General features: G+C 47.8%; 1 protein-coding gene across 1 annotated transcript in view; it reads right to left on the reverse strand.

Moving 5' to 3' along the window:
• Window positions 1-5,604: 5,604 nt before the first annotated feature.
• PRDM16 (PR/SET domain 16) overlaps window positions 5,605-19,893 on the reverse strand; it is a 323,710-nt gene continuing 309,421 nt past the window's right edge. The window contains exons 13-17 of the mRNA XM_030233622.2: window positions 14,973-15,142; window positions 13,957-14,131; window positions 13,240-13,470; window positions 10,035-10,209; window positions 5,605-7,453 (exon numbers count right to left, since the gene is read on the reverse strand). Of these exons, the coding sequence (XP_030089482.2) occupies window positions 7,319-7,453; window positions 10,035-10,209; window positions 13,240-13,470; window positions 13,957-14,131; window positions 14,973-15,142 (886 nt within the window). The 3' untranslated portion in view covers window positions 5,605-7,318. The remainder of the gene's footprint in view (window positions 7,454-10,034; window positions 10,210-13,239; window positions 13,471-13,956; window positions 14,132-14,972; window positions 15,143-19,893) is intronic.

The raw sequence follows: 19,893 nt of genomic DNA on the forward strand, positions 1-19,893 counted from the left end.
GGGATGGGAGGGACCGGGGGCGGCACCGGGGGAGGTGTCGGTCCGGCCCCCGGGGCCGTGCCGGGATGGAGGTGTGGGGTGTCCAGCGCATCCCGGCTCCGAGCAGCGCTCTGCTCCCGTCCTGGGGTCACCCCGGCTTCCCGGGGGTGAAAAATTAATTTAGCGTCTCTAGGAATAGCGTTTTGCTTCTTCTTGATGAGTGATCGTCAGGTGTGTGCGCCCCTGGAATCTCGGCATTGCCCATCCCCTAAAGCCGCCTCTGCAAGGTCGCTGAAGGCGGGGGGATTATTCGGTGTCGTTCTCCTGTCACGTTAGCAGCTGACAAACGAGTGTGCCCCGGCTGTCCTCGGGGTCTGGCCGACACACACTCGGTATTTCAGCATTCCCTTACTACAGGCATGTCTGATGCTTTATTTGGGTCTTCAGTGGTCAAAGGTAACCTCGGGCGATCCCTCCGGATGTACAAAACATAATTTCTGCTGCTTTTGGGCGCTGCAGCTACTGGGAAAGAGGATCTGAGGGTCAGGCTGCTGACAGCTGCCCAGTAAGGCTCAACAGTGCTCTGTGTCTTTACTGGGAACAGACTTTTCCTTGACCTTCTCTTTTGCCCCCCTGTTCTGCTCCTCCCCATCCTCCAAATGGGGCCTTTTTCTCACTTGTTTTTGGTGAATCTCAAGCACTTTGTGCATGACAAAGTCCACTTGTCAGCAATATTCTTTGAAATGCTTCTGTTCTCTCCACTCCGGGGCCTGCCTGACAATCGCCCCATTATCACAGCTTTCTTGTCCCATGGATTTTTTATCCTTTCCCTCCGGGGCTAATAAGGAGAAAGGCTCCAGCGAGAGGAGGGCTCCTACTCAAGGGTTCAGCTCGGACTGAAACCCTCCCGAACTCCGGGGAAGAGCCATTATCCCGAATGTGGGACACCATCATTTGATCACCATGAATGACTTTTTGAAGCGAGGCCATTCATCAGTTGTGTAATGGGGTTTTTAGCTCAAAGACCCAGCTTTCAAGTAATTTCTGCTCCCAGGGTCCCCTGGAGCTGAACCATCTGACCGCTATCACTGGGCAGTTCACTCGCTCTGGCTCTGCTTGTGAAAGGAAATATGTTTGAAATTTTCCATCAGGTCACCGATGCCCCATCCCAACACTTTCTCCCACCCTGGAATGTCTCACTCCTCTCTGTGCAAGCATCCCATCCCTTCAGTGGGATGTGGTGTGCCTGCTGGGGAGGCTCTGTCCAACTCTGGGTCCCTCACAACAAGAGAAACATTAAGAGGCTGAAACATTTCCAGAGAAGGGCCCAGAGCTGGAGAAGGGGCTGGAGAAGTCCTGTGAGGAGAGGGTAAAGGAGCTGGGGGGGCTCAGCCTGGAGAAAAGGAGGTCCAGGGGGGACCTCTGGCTCTGCCCAACTCCCTGACACGAGGACAAGAAACAGCCTCAAGTTGTGCCAGGGGAGGTTCAGGTTGGATATGAGGAAGAATTTTTTTATGGAAAAGGTGCTCAGGCCTTGGCAGGGGCTGCCCAGGGAGGTTTGGAGTCCTCATCCCTGGAGGTGTCCAAGGAAGGCCTGGATGTGGCACTCAGTGCTCTCTTCTGGGTGACAAGGTGGGGATTGGGCTGAACTGGATGGTCTTGCAGATCTTTTCCAACCTTAATCATTCTGTGATTCCATGATTCTGACCTCAGCAGCAAGTGGGGTGGCCATCATTTAATTTTTGAAGCTGTTTTGAGTATTACAAACCACACACACACAACATCAGACCCCAGAGGTACCACAGAGCAGCAAAGCCAGACAGTGACACACCAATGTGCCATTACTGGGGACATTCTCCATGGTTATTCCATGAAAAGAAGCTCACGGGACCACTGCTTATAAAAGCACACAGGTTTATTGCATATCAATCTCATGTATAAATTCATTGTAGCATTGGAAAGATTACATTTGGTATACATTCCTATTCTACAGCATTAACCTCAAAATCAGCTTTTTCTATTCATTATTTTAAAGGAATTTCTCTACACAAGTACATTTGTCTTTTATCACAAGCATCAAAATGAAATTTGTAAAATTGCCTTTTTTTTTTAATTATTTTCTACACTTCATATCTTTTATTTCATTATGCTCCCAACAAAGCGATTCCATATTAATTAATAACTGCCAACACTTTTTCTTTCTTCCTTGGCAGTTCAAGGCTTCGAGCCTCGGACGCAAAATCTAATCACATATACAATAAGTGCATCTACGGAATTTTTTCTTTTTAATAAAAATTTCACAAACGGACACAATAATGACTGCTAAACACAAGTCATGCACAGTTTACTTATAAACATAACAGAAGCAATATACAATCAAGAATGATATGGAACAAGCACCATCCTCTTTCTCAATGTTTTTTAAACATTATATGAAAACCAGACATTTACAATTGATTTAAAAAAACACTATACAGGTCTAAAGGAAAAAAAAAATCCAACCTAAATCATATCTGTATTGTAACAATGGGAAAAGGAATGACATAGGATGCACAGATTTATGATTCTTGCAAGCACAATATATATATGTTTTAAATTACATCTTCTGCAGGCTGGAAATGACATCAGGGCAAAACATCTCTTGCTTTGAAGAGAGCAATGAGAATGTAAAATACACTGAGAATTACTTTCAGAATTACTTTGTTCACATGTGAATTGCACATTTGGAAAATCAAAGCTGCCTTTTTTTTCTTTTTCGTTCTTTTTTTTTTTAAATTTTTTTAATTTTTTTTTTAAATTTTATTTTTAAATTTCTTCTTCCAAAGTGGTAATAAGAATTAACGACAGAAGAAAGAGGAAAAAAAGAACCTCGGAATCATTCAAGAACGTTTTAGTCACAGTTTCACTCAACACTATGGAGAAGTTTCATGGCTTTGTGAGAACACTACTGACCACCAGCGAGGAGCAGAGGCTTTTGCCCTTGTGTTGCCAGCACTGACCCGAGCGATGCCACTCCTGCCCTTGGGGACAGCGCTGTCCCAAGGGTCAGGATCCCCCCAAAAAGGGGCAGGGTCCCCCACCTCCCACCACACACACACACACACAGTACAGCACGTAAAAACCGAGTGGGAATTCAGCAGATTGGCCTGGCTGGGGGGCACGGGGGGCTCATGATCCAGTGCTTCGATGCTCAGCGCCAAACTCATTCACCTCGTTGTGCAAGTGCTTCCAAAAGGCTCCGTCTGCACCACAGCAGCCAGGAGCTGCTCCCAAGGGCAGCCACTGAGGGCCTAAGTGCTGATTGGGGAGGGGGAAAAAGCTTCCTCTGGCTGTGTGAGGGAGGACAGGAGCCCAGCAGGGTGTTTGTCCTGGGATCAGCCGAGCACACCCGCAGGTGTTTGCTCAGCCCCCTTTGGGTTTGGGGTCCCGCACATCGATGCCCCGTGGTGCCCGGCTAGGCACGGCCTGCTGGCCTGGGACACCTTGGAAAGGCACCCAGAGCAGCCTGAGCACCAGAGAGAACATCCCAGGGAAGAACCCAGCGGCCCAGCAGGAGAACTGGGTGCCTCAACGTGTCCTGCAGGACCTGGCACCTCAGCACATCCCATGGGACAACCTCAGCTCATCCCTCTGGAGAGCTCCCAGCTGGCTACACCAGCCACAGCGATCACAGCAGGACCAGCTCTGAGCTGGTGGGAAGCAGGGAATGCACAGACACAAGACCCACATCCTCGTCCCTGGCCAGCTCAGGCAGGAAAGTCCAGCCCTGGCCAAAGCGAGGGCCCTTCACAGAACACCAACACCTCAGCCCTGCACAGCTACCAGCCCCACCTGAGCACTCCAAAAATCCCCAGGGTTTCTCCTTCTCCCCTCTGTGCTGTTGCAGCTGTGAAAATACTTTAAATAAATAGATCCTACACAAAGCTCTGGGTTTAAACCACACCTGGAGCAGTGCCCTGGCTACTGGACACACCACAGCCACTTCCCATCCCTGCCACCCTCACCTGTCCTGGATCCCAGCGTGTCCATGGGGCTGGACACCACAGCTCCATGTCTCACCAAAGCTCCCAGAGCTTCCCCAGCACTGGGAAGCCAGCAGTGCTCTGCTAGAACATCCTGGAAACACAAACCTCTCAGGAAGCAGCCTTGAAAAGGTGAGATTCTCTGCTAAAGCAGCAAAATGGAACCTCCACCCCTGCTGTGAGCTGCAGCATGTCCCAGGTGCAATCCAATGAAAGGCAGAGGTTAACAGAAGTTTGGTGAGGCTTCCTGTTTCTTTATCTTAACGGGAAAAACTGAAACTTGTAATCAGTGCTAAATTAGAGGAGTCAGGAGATCCTACAACACAAGCTAGAGAAAAGGGGGAGAAATTGGGAAATATGAAAAAAAAAATCATTATTTTAAATCCTATATTTTTAATGTCCTCAATCCCTGGCTGGATAATACCTGGCTGGATAATCCCTCCTTGGCCAGGGGCCCTCAGGAGATCCATGGAGAGCCAGGATGAGTCTGGGGAGGGGGACAGTGACAGTGTGAGCTCAGTCAGAGCAAGGACCTGACCAACTGCTTCTGGAGAACTGACACAACTGGCAGCAGGGCTGAGAGTGGGATGGGGAAACCATAAATACCCCGAATAAATCCCCACAGTAACACTTGCATTCCTTAGTATTGGCCCACATTTTGGGGTCCAGCTCAGCGCCACTCCCTCGGCTGCTCTGACACCTCCCTGTGCTGTGGAGTGCAGTGCTGACCTGCCCTGAGGTTTCTTCAAGGGTGAACAAACCATGGTCAGAGCACACAAACACTCACTGCTGCCCACAGGTCCTGTTCCAGCACGGCAGAGAGATGCTCAGATGCGTGGTTTGCTCTGAGCAGCTGCCAGGAGTCCAGGAGCTGCAGCTGGAGTGGAACAGGATGGATCCATCCCCAAGTTTAAGGTTGTTCCCATGTTCTGGAGCAAGGCCATCGAGGCAGAGCATCTCCACTGGCCTCCTCCTCCTCCTGTGCTGCTCCCAGTCACTGGAACCTTCCTCTAATGGCCCAGGAGGGAGCCTGGCAAGGCAAAGGGGAGCTGAGGGCTGATTGTCTGGAGAGGAGCAGCACCACTGGCAGCACTGACTGGGCTCATTTGGCACATGGACAAAATCTTCCTGCTCCCTGCTCATCCAACATCCAACCTCAGCAGCACCATTTTGGTCCTTCACTACACACTCATATTAACAGCATTTCTGCACAAGAATGATAGCTAATGTAAAAAAAATACTGTTAAGGAAGAAATAAAATAAGAAAGGAATTAGCCCAAAATGACAAGTTCTATACAGATTAAAATAAATTCCATCAGGAAAAGAAACAATTCTTTTATTATTTTCAGTTGGCCCCTGTGGGAATAATTTAAAGGCCAAGTGCCTGGGCAGGGCTGTGCTGCAGCCTGTGGGGATGGGATGGGATGGGATGGGATGGGATGGGATGGGATGGGATGGGATGGGATGGGATGGGATGGGATGGGATGGGATGGGATGGGATGGGATGGGATGGGATGGGATGGGATGGGATGGGATGGGATGGGATGGGATGGGATGGGATGGGATGGGACAGGGCTGTCCCTCTCCTCCACAGAGCCAGGATTCCCCCAGCAGAGTTGGCTCTCCTACCCAGGAGCTTTGTGCAAATACATGAAGCAGCTCACTCACACTGCCTGGTGCTCTCAGAGCCTTGGGCACTTTCACAGGATGTTGTGGAAAACCAAAAAGGGGAGGGTGAATTCTCTTGGGAAAACACACTGGTGCTGCTAATTTACCTTTTGTTCCCTCTGTACCAAAGCCACCCTGGATGCATTCCTTTGGGGCACTCTGAGGCTCCCCAAAATCAGCCTCACGTGTGCTCTTGGGTGCAAAGCTGACTTGCAAAGGTGTCACACCACGCTCTGACTCTGCTTTGCTCAGGGAGCTGGTTCCGTTGTTTTGGCCTTCTGGAATGAGGCTTCCCACACGAGACTGGCTTAGAACCCTCCATCTGCCCTTCTCCATGGCTTTCCTAACCATTCCAAAAAGGAATGTCATCTCCAAATTCCCTGCTCCAACAGCAGATGGGAATTGCAGTGGAGAACAGCACAAAGCCCACAGGATTTGTGGAGGCTGCTGTGTATCAGTAGACAAGATGAGGTTTGGAAGTGATTGGAAATCACTCATAAAATCTCTATGAGAAATTTTAGAGTCAGAGAGACAGCTGGCTTCTTATCTCTGTGCTCTGCACCCTTCAGGCTGCTGGAGCATGGAAATGTTCATCTTTCTACTTAAATTACAGGCCAAGCAGCAGCAGGTGGCACAGAGGGAAAAACCAGGCCAAAACAACGGTGTGAATCAGAGATCTGTGCCACAGATACCACCAGCACAGGGTGATGTCACCCTGAAACCCTGACACACGAGCAGACGTGTCTGAGCTGCCCTGGCTTTGCCCAACACACATTTCCTTATGCACAACCAGGGAAGGCTTTGCCCTGTGACCTCTCTGCTTGGGCAAATCCAAGCATTTCCAGGAGCTCTACCAGCCTGGCTCTGTCCCAGGCACTCCCAGCTCGTGCTGGCCTCACAGGAACCAGGAGGGGCAGGGAGCTCTCCCAGCCTTGCTGAGGGCACGTCCATGTCCATGTGACACATCTGTCAGCCCAGCCTCAGCACTGTTCCAGCCTGGGAGCTGCATGTGGCTCACGATGACTGCAGGCAACGTGGCCTCACCTTGGAGGAGCTTTGCACTGTGCCAGTGTTTGCTGGGAGCAAAGGACAGGATGGTGCTTCTGTGGGAGTGCAGAATTCTTTGGGGAGGGTCAGTTAAGTGGGTTGAATTTGTCTTTCCCTGGCATAACTCCAGTGGCTGTGTCACAGTTGCACCAGGGACAGGTCACACCTGGCTCTCATTCCTTGGTGCTTCACCATTCAGCTGGAAGGGAAGGAAATGCTGCCCTGTGGTTCCAAGCTGTCATTCCTGCTCAGGCTGTGCTGGCTCAGTGACACTGGTTTGGAAGGTTGGAAGGGCCAATCTTTGATTGCACTGTTGCAATTTGTGTCTTGCTCATGCTGTTCCTACAGGCTGTGAAATCCTGGGGCTGCTTCAGGGTTATCCAGTTTGGGAGAGGTTCATTGTGATAAATTAGAAAGGAAAACTCTAGAGAGATAAAAATTCAGGACATGTAGGTCAGATGTGACAGGTTTCCTTCTCAGCCCAAAGTCCAGACGACTCCCTGAGGCCCTCTCATCCATCTTCTGCTCGCTGGGATTTTGCTGGGATGGCTGCAGCACCACCACTGCCTCACCTGGGCTCTGGCCAGTGCCTTGTGGACCTCTCAGAGGTGGTTGATGGGGTTAAAGGTCCCCGACTCTGAAGCTGCTCCTGCCATGTCCAGCCAAGCCCCCAGAGAGTTCTGGGAGGACGTGTGGAGGGGAGCGTTCTCAGACAGGGACAGCATCATTGCATAAGCCTGGGGAGAGAGGGGTGCAAGGGCATGGTGAGAACACAGCGTGGAGGAACATTGTGTAAAACACAGCAACACCCAACCCTGCCCACCTGGGCCAGCAGCATCCTCTGTGCTGGGCTCAACTCACAGCCATCTGCCTCTCAGAAAAACCCAGATTTGTCTTGGTTTATAGGGAGAGTCAGACCATCATTCCCACTGGTTTTCACAGGACTGAACCCATCCTGCACTGCCTGTGCTCAGTCACAAACCTCCACATGATTCCAGGCTCTGCTCCCAGGGGAAAGCAGCTTTAACTGGGGTTTGTTATTAAAAAACCACATCCCCAGAGATCAGTGAGGCTGGGCTGGGGCAGCAGTGCCCTGCATAAGCCTGGGGGAGAGAGGGTGCAAGGGCACACAGGATGGAGGAACATTGTGTAAAACACAGCACCACCCAACCCTGCCCACCTGGGCCAGCAGCATCCTCTGTGCTGGGCTCAGCTCACATCCACACTCTGGGATGTCACCCATCTCTCAAAAACCCAGATTTGTCATGGTTTATAGGGACAGTCAGGAGAGACCACCATTGCCACTGGTTTTCACAGGAGTGAACCCATCCTGCACTGCCTGTGCTCAGTCACAAACCTCCACATGATTCCAGGCTCTGCTCCCAGGGGAAAGCAGCTGCTACTGGGGATTGTTAATAAAAAACCACATCCCCAGAGATCAGTGAGGCTGGGCTGGGGCAGCAGTGCCTTGGCAATGGGGCAGCAGTGCCCAGTGGGAAGTGGTGAGCAGCTGCTGATCCTGCCTGGCATGGCCCCACTGGTGATGCCAGTGTGGATATTTAGGGATGTGGAATTCTCGATGGCATGACCAGTGTGCTCAGGGTGGGTTTATTGCTGCAGTGAAACCCTTGAAGGTGTCTGGTGAGAGAAATGCAGTGAGATTTGTTTGTCCTCTAACAAACTGCTGGTTCCTTGGAACCTGGCTGCTCTCCCTCCACCAGGACACAAGATTTGCCTCACACACCTCTCTGTGCCCTTTCTCGGCCCACACGAGTGATGTGAGGGCTCAGGCAGATATCACCTCACACAGCAGAGGGGAAAACCAATGTCATTGTCAGCCATGGCCTGAAAAAGAGGAGGACACAGTCCCCACCCTCCCCACCTCCGTGGCCCAGGGAAGAAGTACAGTTTTTGGGTTTTGTAGACACACTTCTAAAATTGCTTAAAGCTAAGCCAAAGGAGTGCTCTGCTGCTCACACCAAGGTTTTATATTACCTGCCAAAAGATGGGTCAAATTAGTCAAGTTGCTTATTGTGACTCCAGTAAAACAGAGTCAAAAATCAAAAATACCTTCCCCCATCCAAGCACAGGCTGTACCAGGGGGTACATTGGAAAAGAGCAAGCTGCTCCCAAAGAGTTAGTGCATTTGGGATGTTAGTGACAGGACACAGGGGAGAGTCAGGCAAGTGGCTTGTGGTTAAATGGGTGTCACCCCAAAAAACTGCTGAGCTCTGTCCTCCAGCAGCCCCTCCCCAGCCTCACTACTGGCACCCACTATGAAGGAGTTAAAAACATTTCCCAAGTTTTGGATGATGCTAATTCAAAAATCATGTTCTGCGTGGTAGCTGCACTATGCTACTGCTCTGCTGGGCATTTGAAATAGATTTTGGGATAAATTCTGTTGCTTTAGGGTCAGAAAGGGCCCCTGAGGTGAGAGCTGTACTCGTCCCCCAGCGGGGCTGTGTCCTCTCTCCAGCCCAGCCTGCTGAGGTAACTCCACTGAACAGTTCTTTTGTGAGAATCCTCGTGGAGGGATCAAGAGATCAACTCCACAAACCCAGACTGGGTATTGTGGCTAATGAAAAAAAAGAAAGCACACACAGACCTGCCCCAAACCTTCAGATTTCTCTCAGAGCTCCAGTGATTCTGAGATGCCATTCTGATGGTTTTTGGTGAGCCTAAACTGGTCTGGCTCACAGGGGTGGGATTTTTCATTTCCATTTTCTGGTTTACTTTTAGAAATCAAGGAAATAAACAAGGATTCCCTCTAGACATGCTGGGTTGCAAGTCCTGGATATATTCTTGTCTTTCACACCTGTTTTAATCAAACCCAAGGGCACTTTGTTGCTGTTTCTGCAGACCAAACCTCAGTGGTTACCTCCAGAAGAGCCACCCCAAAGTATAAATAAATAAGGAGTTATAAAAACATTTATACAGACAGATAAAAACACACAAATGCCTCTCTCTTCCTGTATAGCTCCATTCTCACTGCAAAGGCTGAGATAAATCCATATAAAGGTGATGCCCACTCCCTTCCTCCTCTATTTCAACTTAGTCGCAACAAGACACATTCATGTGTGTGCTAGAATTCCTACTGGAAAGGGGGAATAACCTTCTGGAGGGGAAAATAACCCACTGGAAAGAGGAATAACCTTCTGGAAGGGGAAAATAACCCACTGGAAAGAGGAATAACCTTCTGGAAGGGGAAAATAACCCACTGGAAAGGGAAAATAAGCCTTGGTTGGAGGAGGCCAGCTGCTCCCTAATCCTGCTGTACACGCTGGTGGCAAGCTAGGAAAATGTTCTGGATATACCCACCTGGTTTTTAGCCTGCCTGTACAGAGTCTGTTTTATTGCCTCAGAGTCTAAGGTGGAATTAAACACATCTTTAACTTCAAACGCTTCCTCGGCCGCTTTGCGGAGATCCAGCCCCTTCCCAAAATTCGGCATCTGCTCCAAATCTAACAGGCCGGCTTCGTCCTCCTCAACACACCTGTACCAATGACCAGGGGAAGGGGTGACCTGTGTTAGCTCGTCTGGCCCACAGCCTGCATGCACCACCCACGGGGGCTCACCAGCCACATGCGTGAAGGGATGGACAGACGGACACGGACACGGCATGGGATGGGGAGGAGTGAGGAGGAAGTGGTGGGGCAGGCAAGGGTCTGCAATGCCTCCCTGGCAGTCAGCAGCCTAAGATGGGAAATGCCTAGTCATGACTGGATCTAAGAAATCCCTTTTTCCACCTTCAGACCCTTGCTTATCTCTCTGTATGACTACAGGTCACATTCCCCTCGACCCCTACTATCAGACAATTCCTAAACTCCTGTACCCTATATAAAGGGTATATAAAGATATACTCCTATACCCTATATAACTCCTATACCCTATATAACTCCTATGCTCTATATAACTCCAATACCCTATATAAAGGGTATATAAAGATATACTCCTATACCCTATATAACTCCTATACCCTATATAACTCCTATGCTCTATATAACTCCAATACCGTATATAAAGGGGTTTTTTATAAAGATATACTCCTACACCCTATAAAACTCCTATACTCTAAATAACTCCTGTACCCTATATCCTATATAACTCCTATACTCCTATATCCTATATAACTCCTATACTCTATATAACTCCTATACCCCTATATTCTATATAACTCCTATACCCTATATAACTCCTGTACTTTATATAACTCCTGCACTCTATATAATTCCTATACCCTATATAACTCCTAAATCCTATATAACTCCTCTACTCCTATACCCTATACAACTCCTATACTCTATATAACTCCTATACCCCTATATCCTATGTAACTCCTATACCCTATATAACTCCTGTACTTTATATAACTCCTATACCCCTATATCCTATATAACTCCTATACCCTATATAACTCCTGTACTTTATATAACTCCTGCACTCTATATAACTCCTATACCCTATATAACTCCTATACCCCTATATCCTATATAACTCCTATACCCTATATAACTCCTAAATCCTATATAACTCCTATACTCCTATACCCTATATAACTCCTATACCCTATATAAAGGGTATATAAAGAGCTACTTTTGCCCAGCTCAGCTGTCCCTGAGACCTTTGCAGAAGGCATCAATGAAGACACCCCTGTGGAACCTCACACAGCCTGCTCCTCTCTCTCCCTGTGTCTGCCCAAAGCAAGCTAAAGAGCTGAAATCACAAATGAGCTGATAATCACTAAAGAGCAGATCTCACTAAGAGCGGAGCTGCTAAGGCACCCTGCAGCTCTGGAGCCTACCTGAGGGGCCCCGACAGGTTATGCTTAATTGGACTGCTCTGTCTTGGGCACCCACATTAGCCAGGGTCAGGGGGACCCCAAAACGCCAGAATTGCCTCCAAGTGGAAAGCAACAAGCAGCAGGTTCTGCCTGAGGTTTGTGTCACCACATTTCTCTTCACAGAGAAAAGCAAGGCACGACTTCCCAAGAATATTTCTGGGATTCACATTCTCTGAACCTCAGAGAAAGGAAAGACAATTCTTATCTCATTTGCTTCTCCTGTGTTTGTTCACAAGTGGAATGCATGGTGGAAGATTGTTTACCTGAAGGGACTTGATAATTGGATTCTGGTGTGAGTTTTTTTATTCACTGACCAATTGGATCCAGGTGTGTGTGTCTGGACTGTTGGGACAGTCACGAGATGCTGTGCACTTGGAGGGATTGGCAGATTCAGTTTAGATGTAATGTAAAATAATGTAATATAATATATAATAATGTAGTATATAATAAAGTGATTAATTAGCTCTCAGTGACAGTTCTGCACCAAAACCAGTGGTGCTTTTCAAGCTGAGGAAGGCATCACTTGGTGTTGTGTGGCTTGTGCTGGCAGTACCCCCAGAATCTGGGGCAAGCTGCAGCAGAAAGAGAGCTGGGCCTCTGCTGTGTGCAGCAATCTTTCCTTTTGAAGGTGTTCAGACATGGCTTGATCTTGGGGGAAAAATCCTTCACTTTTTATAGAACAATGGGATCTGGTTTGGGTTGGGAGGGACCTTAAAGATCATCTCATTTTACCCTCTGCTATGGGCTGTCCCAGGGTGCTCCAAGCCCTGTCCAGCCTGGCCTTGGACTCTTCCAGGGATCCAGGGGCAGCCACAGCTTCTCTGGGCACCTGTGCCAGGGCCCCACCACCCTCACAGGGAAGGATTTTCCTTGAAGATCAAACCTATATCTCTCCTCTTTCAGTGTAAATCCATTCCCCTTGCTCTGTCACTCCAGGCCCTTGGGAAGAGTCTCCCTTCATATTTCCAGCAGCTTCCTTCAGGCACTGGAAGGTCACCTTGGTGCCTTTTCTCCTCCAGGCTGACCAATCCCAGTTCCCTCAGCCTTTCCTGCCAGCAGAGCTGCTCCATCCCTCTGATTATCCTGGGGCCTCCTCTGGACTCTCTGCAGCAGCTCCAGGTCCTGCCTGTGCTGGAACCCCAGCGCTGGAGGCAGCTCTGCAGGTGGGGTCTCACCTGGGCAGGGCAGAGGGACAGAATCCCCTTTTTGCCAGAGCTCCAAGAACATTTTCCTCCAACTCAAGGGGCCACAGCAGCACCAAAGGCATTGCACAGATGCCTCTTCCCTTGCCCTGACCAGAGTGTTGGAGAGAAATGACGTCTGCTGAGCTGTGGTACCCTGAAAACTCTGGGGTTTGTGTCTGTTCTCCTGCTGCAGACTCCTCTTCCCTTGCCCAAAACAGAGTTTTGGAGAGAAATGACATCTGCTGAGCTGTGGTACCCTGAAAACTCTGGGGTTTGTGTCTGTTCTCCTGTTTAGACCCCTCAAGCCTTGGATATCATTCCAGCCTCTCCGTGCAGTCCACTTGTCTCATGTCTCCCCCCAGAATGATGAAATGAAATCTGGAGTGAAGGTTTGGATCCAACCTGAGGCATGGCATGGCTTGGAGAACAAACCAACAGCACTCACGATGCACCACAGACACGGGCAGGGGGCTGAGCCCCTCAGGGATGGGCCCCTCACCTTCGGGTGTGGTCAAAGCTCATGGTGAGAGACGTGGGCTCCTCATCCTCCTCATCCTCGAACGCTCCCCGGGGCTCCGCCGTGGGCGACGCCGTCTCGTCCTGGGACTTCCCAGTCAGGCTGTCATCATCTTCCTCTTCCAGTTCTTCGTCCTCATCGTCCACATCTTCTGTCTTCTCGTTTGCCAGTCCGTGGCACTGGGAATTGCCATCAATATCCTGGATTTCTGGCCTGAAATGTTTGGTTGAAGGGCAGGGAGGAGAAGAAGAAGAAGAAAGAAAGAAAAGGGAAAAAAAAAAAGGCAAATGTTTAAGTTCTGTATTTCCATGGGATGCAAGACTTTGATAATGTCATACACAGATATGAACACAGAGACACATTTATACACATGTTTAGATTATTTAAAATGGTAAAAAGAAGAAAGCCAATGTGCTTCAGGCATTTAAAAATCACCCTTCACTGTTCCCAAGGGCCAATGAGCATGTTGAGAATGCACCAACCCCAAGGCTTTGTGAACTACAAAAATTGATTTAAATGCTGGTTTTTCATCTCTTAAAATTAACATCTGTGGGACAAGAAGCCTTCCTCCTTCTCTGGGCTCTGTCCATTTGAGCAAAGAGCAGGAGGAAGCTTCTACCAGCCAGCCTGAATTCCCTCTTGCATTACTCTGCTGTCCATGCCAGTCCTGTCAGCAGATAATTTTATTTCCTTGCCTACCTTTTATCTGCTAAAGCTGACGCTTGATTCATCTCGCTGTTGGCAATAAAATTTCTGATTTCTGAGAAGTAGGAATCCTCTTTTTCATCTAAAAGTGCATGGTTGTCTGATTCCGAGTTGGGGGAGGAGGCGCTGGTCCCGAGGTGGTTGGTGATGACTCCGGAGTGCTGGCTCACTGTGGGGCAGGAGCAACAACAGCAGAGACAACAGGAGACTCCATCAGGTGCTGGCAAGGCCAGGGTTATGGGGAAACATGAAGTGAGAATGTTCCCAACAGCCCTCTCACTTCATACTGATGGTTTAATACTCAAGAGGAAAGTCATGGAGCAAAGATCCCAGGGGAAGATTGTGTTTTCCAGACCAAAGTACAGGTGATATTTAGCGTTTATGGACACTACACACAATTTAACAGCCATTGCAGAGCTGGTTTTGCCTACAACTTTTCCATAATACATCTTTTTACCCATGCTAGGAAATCACTTCATCACAGCAATTCCTTTCTTTCACTTTTTTATGTTAAAACAAACCCTATTTATCTTGAACTTCCAAGAAAACCCTACAAACAAACCTACAAACTCATCCTTAGGGGGACAGTGCATTCCAGGGAGGCTTCCCAAGGGCCAGGAGTCTCCTCTCTCCAGAGATCCCCTGAGTGTTTCCTACCTGGAATGTTCTAGCAAAGGTCCTAGAGGAAGATTGTGTTTTCCAGACCAAAGTACAGGTGATATTTAGCTTTTATGGACAGTACACACAATTTAACAACCAGGGCAGAGCTGTTTGCCTACAACTTTTCCATAATGTTTTTACCCATGCTGGGAAATCACTCCACAGCAATTCCTTCCTTTTTATTTTTTTATGTCAAAACCTATTTATCCTCCTGAACTTCCAAAAAAAAACAACTCTACAAACAACCCTACAAACTCATCCTTGGGGGGACAGTGCATTCCAGGGAGGCTCCACAAGGAGCAGGACCATGGAGTCTCCTCTCACCAGTGGTGCCCAGGGTGTTTTCCTACCTGGAACGTTCTCGTGCTCGTGCTTCTTCAGGTGCCTGTCGAGGTTGGTCTGCTGCCCGAAGCACCTGTTGCACAGGTGGCACTTGAATGGCTTCTCCTTGTTGTGGATGTTCCTGACGTGCCTCTGCAGGTTGGAGGAAATGCTGAATGACCTGTCACAGTATTTACACCTGGAAAACAACAAAGCAAAGGGTGCAACGTGAGGAAAAAAAAACCAAAAAACCCAAAAAAACCCCCCCCAAAAAAAACCAAAGAGAAAAATCTGATTATCAAAACCCCAGGAAATGTTGGTCTATAAATCTTTACCCAGGAGTAAAGATTGTGCTGGAGGAAGCACAAAGCATTCATCATCCCAGACAAATCTGATATTATTGTTACTCAAGGAGCACAAAGAAAGGATTAGGATTAATTAGGAAGTGAGTGGCCCAAACAAATAAGGGTTTGAAACAAAATAATTACTTTTCCATGCATGGGTGTAGGAATTGAGAGAGGTGGATTTATTCCTTCCACTTTTTTTGAGAGGAATCAGGTGAAATATGGCTGAGGAGGGAGGAAAAGGAAGACAGAAGAAGAAAGAAGGGAGGTGAAATGTATAAAATAGTTATTAACTGGCAAATCCCTGCATGACAGTTAGCTGGACACACAGAAAATTCTGGCTTTATTTGTGAAATTCCTTGTGGTACTGGACGTGCAGGGATTACAGTATGGCTTTAAAGGTAATTATAACAGTTCTTATAGCAAAGCAGCTCCTAAGAAATCCACCATCCTTTCCAAACAGGGTAAGATTTACTCCTTGGAGGGAATATCTGCTCTGTGATGAAAAGCTGGAAGGCAAGGAGCCAAGCCAGGATGTTCAGGGGAGCTGCTGAGTGAAGAGATGTTCCCTCTCTGAGCTCACTCTCTGCAGGACCCCAGCAGATGGGCTGGGGGCTTGTTCAAAGCCACCACCCCCCTTTTTTTGGGTTTAGATTCCCTCCAAATAAATGGGAATTGCTGGGGGTGGTGGTGCGAGGGCTCCCAGCTCCCAGCGCGGAGCGGGAGCCGCTGATGGACTCAAGGTGGCAGCTCCGAGCTGCGGTGGAGGGTTTGGGTCTAAAACTCCTGAAAACCTCATTCCTGCCCGAATCCCTCGTTCCATCTCCCTTTAAACACGTCACTTGTACCTCGGCAAAGCTGCTCCCCCACGGCTCTGCTTCCAAAACCCACGAGCAGCAGAATCTGCCTCTGCCACAGAGCTCCGCAAATCCTGGACGCTTCCAAAATTCCAGCTCTTCCCGAGCCCTTGTAATCCCAGAATAAATCCATTCCAGCAGGCTCCAGATTCTGGATTTAATCCAGAATAAATCCACTCTGAGCACCTCTAACCCACAGCAACACCTGCCCCACGGAGCTGAACTACTCTTCCATGGGAATCCTGGAATTCCAGAATGGTTTTGGGACTCTAAACCCCCTCCAGTGCCACCCCTGCCATGGGCAGGGACAACTTCCACTGTCCCAGGGTGCTCCAAGCCCTGTCCAACCTGGCCTTGGACACTGCCAGGGATGGGGCAGCCTGTGCCAGAGCCCCCCCAGCACTCCAGGACATGGAGATGGAGATTTTGGGCATATCAGCAGCTCCTGATGTGCACGGACTCACCCCATGCCTGCCTCACTCCAGGATGGAGCTGGATGTCCCTGGACACTGAGGACATGGGATTCTTCCCTACAGACACAACAGTGGAGTGGAAAAGATCCCTGCTGTGAAACACACACACCCCATTTCCAGATGTGCTCCAGCTGGGATTTTTATTCGGTCTCTAAAAATAAATCAATATTATTTTTGGAAAAAGAGGGGATACATTTATGAAACACTCTCTCTTGCTGAATGTTTATGGATTCCATGTCCACCTCCGAATTTCCTACTGCTAAATCTCCAACAAGAATAAAGATATTTCAAATAATGGGCCTTTATTAGGATTAAGCAAGGCAGAGAGCAAAACTTTTAAACCACAGCATTTCCAGACTTCCAAAGTATTTAGTTTCCCCCTTTTATTTTTTTTTTAAACCCCAAATAACTCTAGAAAACACAAAGTTATTTGAACATCGGCAAGAACAATCACAGGGAGATTTATCAAGAACAATCTGTACAGAGAGTTAAAGCTGGATTTCCAGCACCAAGGAATTTGCTCTCAGATTCCTGTTCAGCACTCCAGCAAAATACAATATCCAAACCTGTCAATATCCCAATATTCCTGCAATTCCATGAGACTTTCATGAGTGGTTTTATCCAGCTTAGACCGGGAGTTCCCTTCTCATCCTTGATGATGCCAGGGCTTTTCTCTCCCTGCCTGTCCTCACCAGCTCCTAAAAAACCCTTTCTTGGTGAGTCCCAGTGCCTGGCACAGGGAACACCTGGCACAGTGGGCACCAGGATAACCCCTGCTCCCAGCCTGGCTGTCCCTGCCAGGAGCAGCTCCAGACATTTAAAAGCAAATCAAGGCAAGGAACGACCTGGCCTCCTCCACATCCATTTATTTAGATGTTCAGGAAGCCTTTGAAAAGTTCCCTGTGACAGGTCCTGGCCCTAACCATGAGCTATGTGGATGCAGGGTGGGGATAAAGAGCTTGTTAAAAAAATAGGAACCAGAGGGGCACTGGCAAGGAGCAGGGAATGCAAAGGGATGAGGGAGATGTCCAGCGTTATTTGTGGTCCCAGAGGGGTCAGTGCTGGGAGCTCTGCTGGTTTTAATCTAAATAAATGGCCCAGGCAGAGGAACCAGCTGAAATTCAGGGAAAGGGGTGAACAGGGAGGGAGGAGGAGAATAAAACTCAAAGGCAGCGGTGTTTGCTCTGCAAACAGCCCGACAAAGCTTCTCCCTTATCGGCTGAAAGGGCTGAAAACATCCAAAGTGGGAGGGTGGGACAGGGCTGGGGAGCTCGGACAGGAAATCCTGGGAGCTGCAGGAGCTCGGGTACCTGGGACAAAGCAGGGAGCAAACCCTGGGAATGCGGGGAGGATTTCCCGAGTCCCTCTCATGAAGTTTTGCACTGATCAGGGTGAGCTGGAGAGGCAGAATTGCAGGAAAAAACAAAAAAATGAATGGCAACTCTCCCTCTGAGTGACTCCTCAGCCTCAAGTGCATTTTTAGCAGGGGTGAGCTCAAACTGCCTTTTGAATACCAGAAAATGAGAAATATCTTCAGTATTTATTGAACTATGTGCAATTTAAATGACATGGTAGATGTCAGCTGTGGCTCCTAATGCAGATAACAGGAAACGAGGCCTCCAAGGGCCTTTTTATTCTGAATTCTGAAATACATAGTCCAGAATTTCAGGTTTGGTGCAGAAAAATAAAAAGAGTGGAAAGAAACATGCTGAATTTCACTGTAGGGCACAGGGGCTCAGAGTGTTTTCAAATGATTTGATTTTTAGGAAGTGCATCACCAGGTATTTCTCCCTCTTCAGAAAACATGGTGCATTTTCTCTTTATAAAAAGAATTTGCCTCTTTATTACTCATGTGCTATTAATGCCTATTTTATACATAATTAGACTTCTTAATTGGAAGTTTGAGTGACTTCATAGCCCCCACAAAAAAACCTCCAAAAAATTTAATCAGTGGCCATCAGGAATCAAACCTAAACCACTTTATTTTCTAGCCTGTTGTCTTTAAGAACATAATAATTAATATTTGGATTATTCCTTAAATTATTATATATAAAAATATTTTATTGGGTAAAAAAAAATTAAACAATCAAAAACAAAGTAGCAAAGAAGACAACAGTAAAACACTGAGAAATCAGCAAGCTCCTTGTACCTGCCTGAAGTCAGCACTTAAAAACCAAGCTTTCAAAACAAGTCTGGCTGCCAAAGCTGCAAATCTCAGTTCTCAGAGAGGAAAAGCAAATCAATGATAATTAAAGCTCGTCTGTGAACGCAGCCCCGGCTCTCCGGAGTGCTGTTAGAATGCAACATTGTCCAGGAGTCAGACCTCTAAAAAACCCACACAGGCTATTTTCTGGGAGAAGACCAGATCAAATAAATCTTTATTTTCCTAACCTTTGTTAAGTTGCAAATCTCCTTTTTTGGAAGAAAACCGAACTAAGGATCTCGGAATAATCAGGAGCGAGAGTTGCAGTGGACAGGGAGCACACAGGCATATCAAATAACACAACCCCAAACATCACAGCAGGGGTATAATCCAAAATATATGTCTGCTTTGGGGGGTGGTGGTGGTGTATTTTTAATTTACCTAATGTCTGCACTAAAAATGCTGGATGGAAAATAAACGTGATCCTCAGCGTAGCGGGGATTACAATGTGGGAGAGTCAATTCTTAGGTTAAACTGAGCATAAAAATGTGATGTGTTTGACCACATGGCCTTTTGCTGCTCATAAATTTGTGTTTCTCTTTATTTAATAACTGCTCCATTTGCTTTGTTGTGAACTTATGGCTGTGTATGGAACGCTGCAATATCAGCTACCCAAAACGGAATGGAACTGTTACCATTGTTTGACAACCTGCAAAACACTCCTCACATCGTGGCAAACACAAGGCTGGATTTGCAGCAAGCTCTCGATTCATCATTCCTTCAGGTTTGCTCATTTCTGGACTTCATTCTAACAAAAAAAGGCTTTTTTTCCCCCAATTTTTTTAAAACTGCTTGCAACTCGCTGGGAGAAAATGCAGGGGGGAAGGATTTCCATGAGAAATAGTTATTTATGTACCTAGCCACACTTACTGCATGTATTTTCTTGTGAGTTTTATTCAGATTTAAAGCTTTGACTTGGGCAGGAGCCACAGAACCCACTGGGCTGGGACACTGTCCCTGTGCACACTAAAGCATCAAAATCACATCACCTTGTCCCCAGCTAACAGAAAATAGCTCAGCCTTTTGCCTTAAACACTCACAAACGTGTGAGATCTGTGTGAATCCCCCCACCC

Source organism: Serinus canaria, chromosome 21, assembly GCF_022539315.1.
Source record: "Serinus canaria isolate serCan28SL12 chromosome 21, serCan2020, whole genome shotgun sequence".
Taxonomy (NCBI): domain Eukaryota; kingdom Metazoa; phylum Chordata; class Aves; order Passeriformes; family Fringillidae; genus Serinus; species Serinus canaria.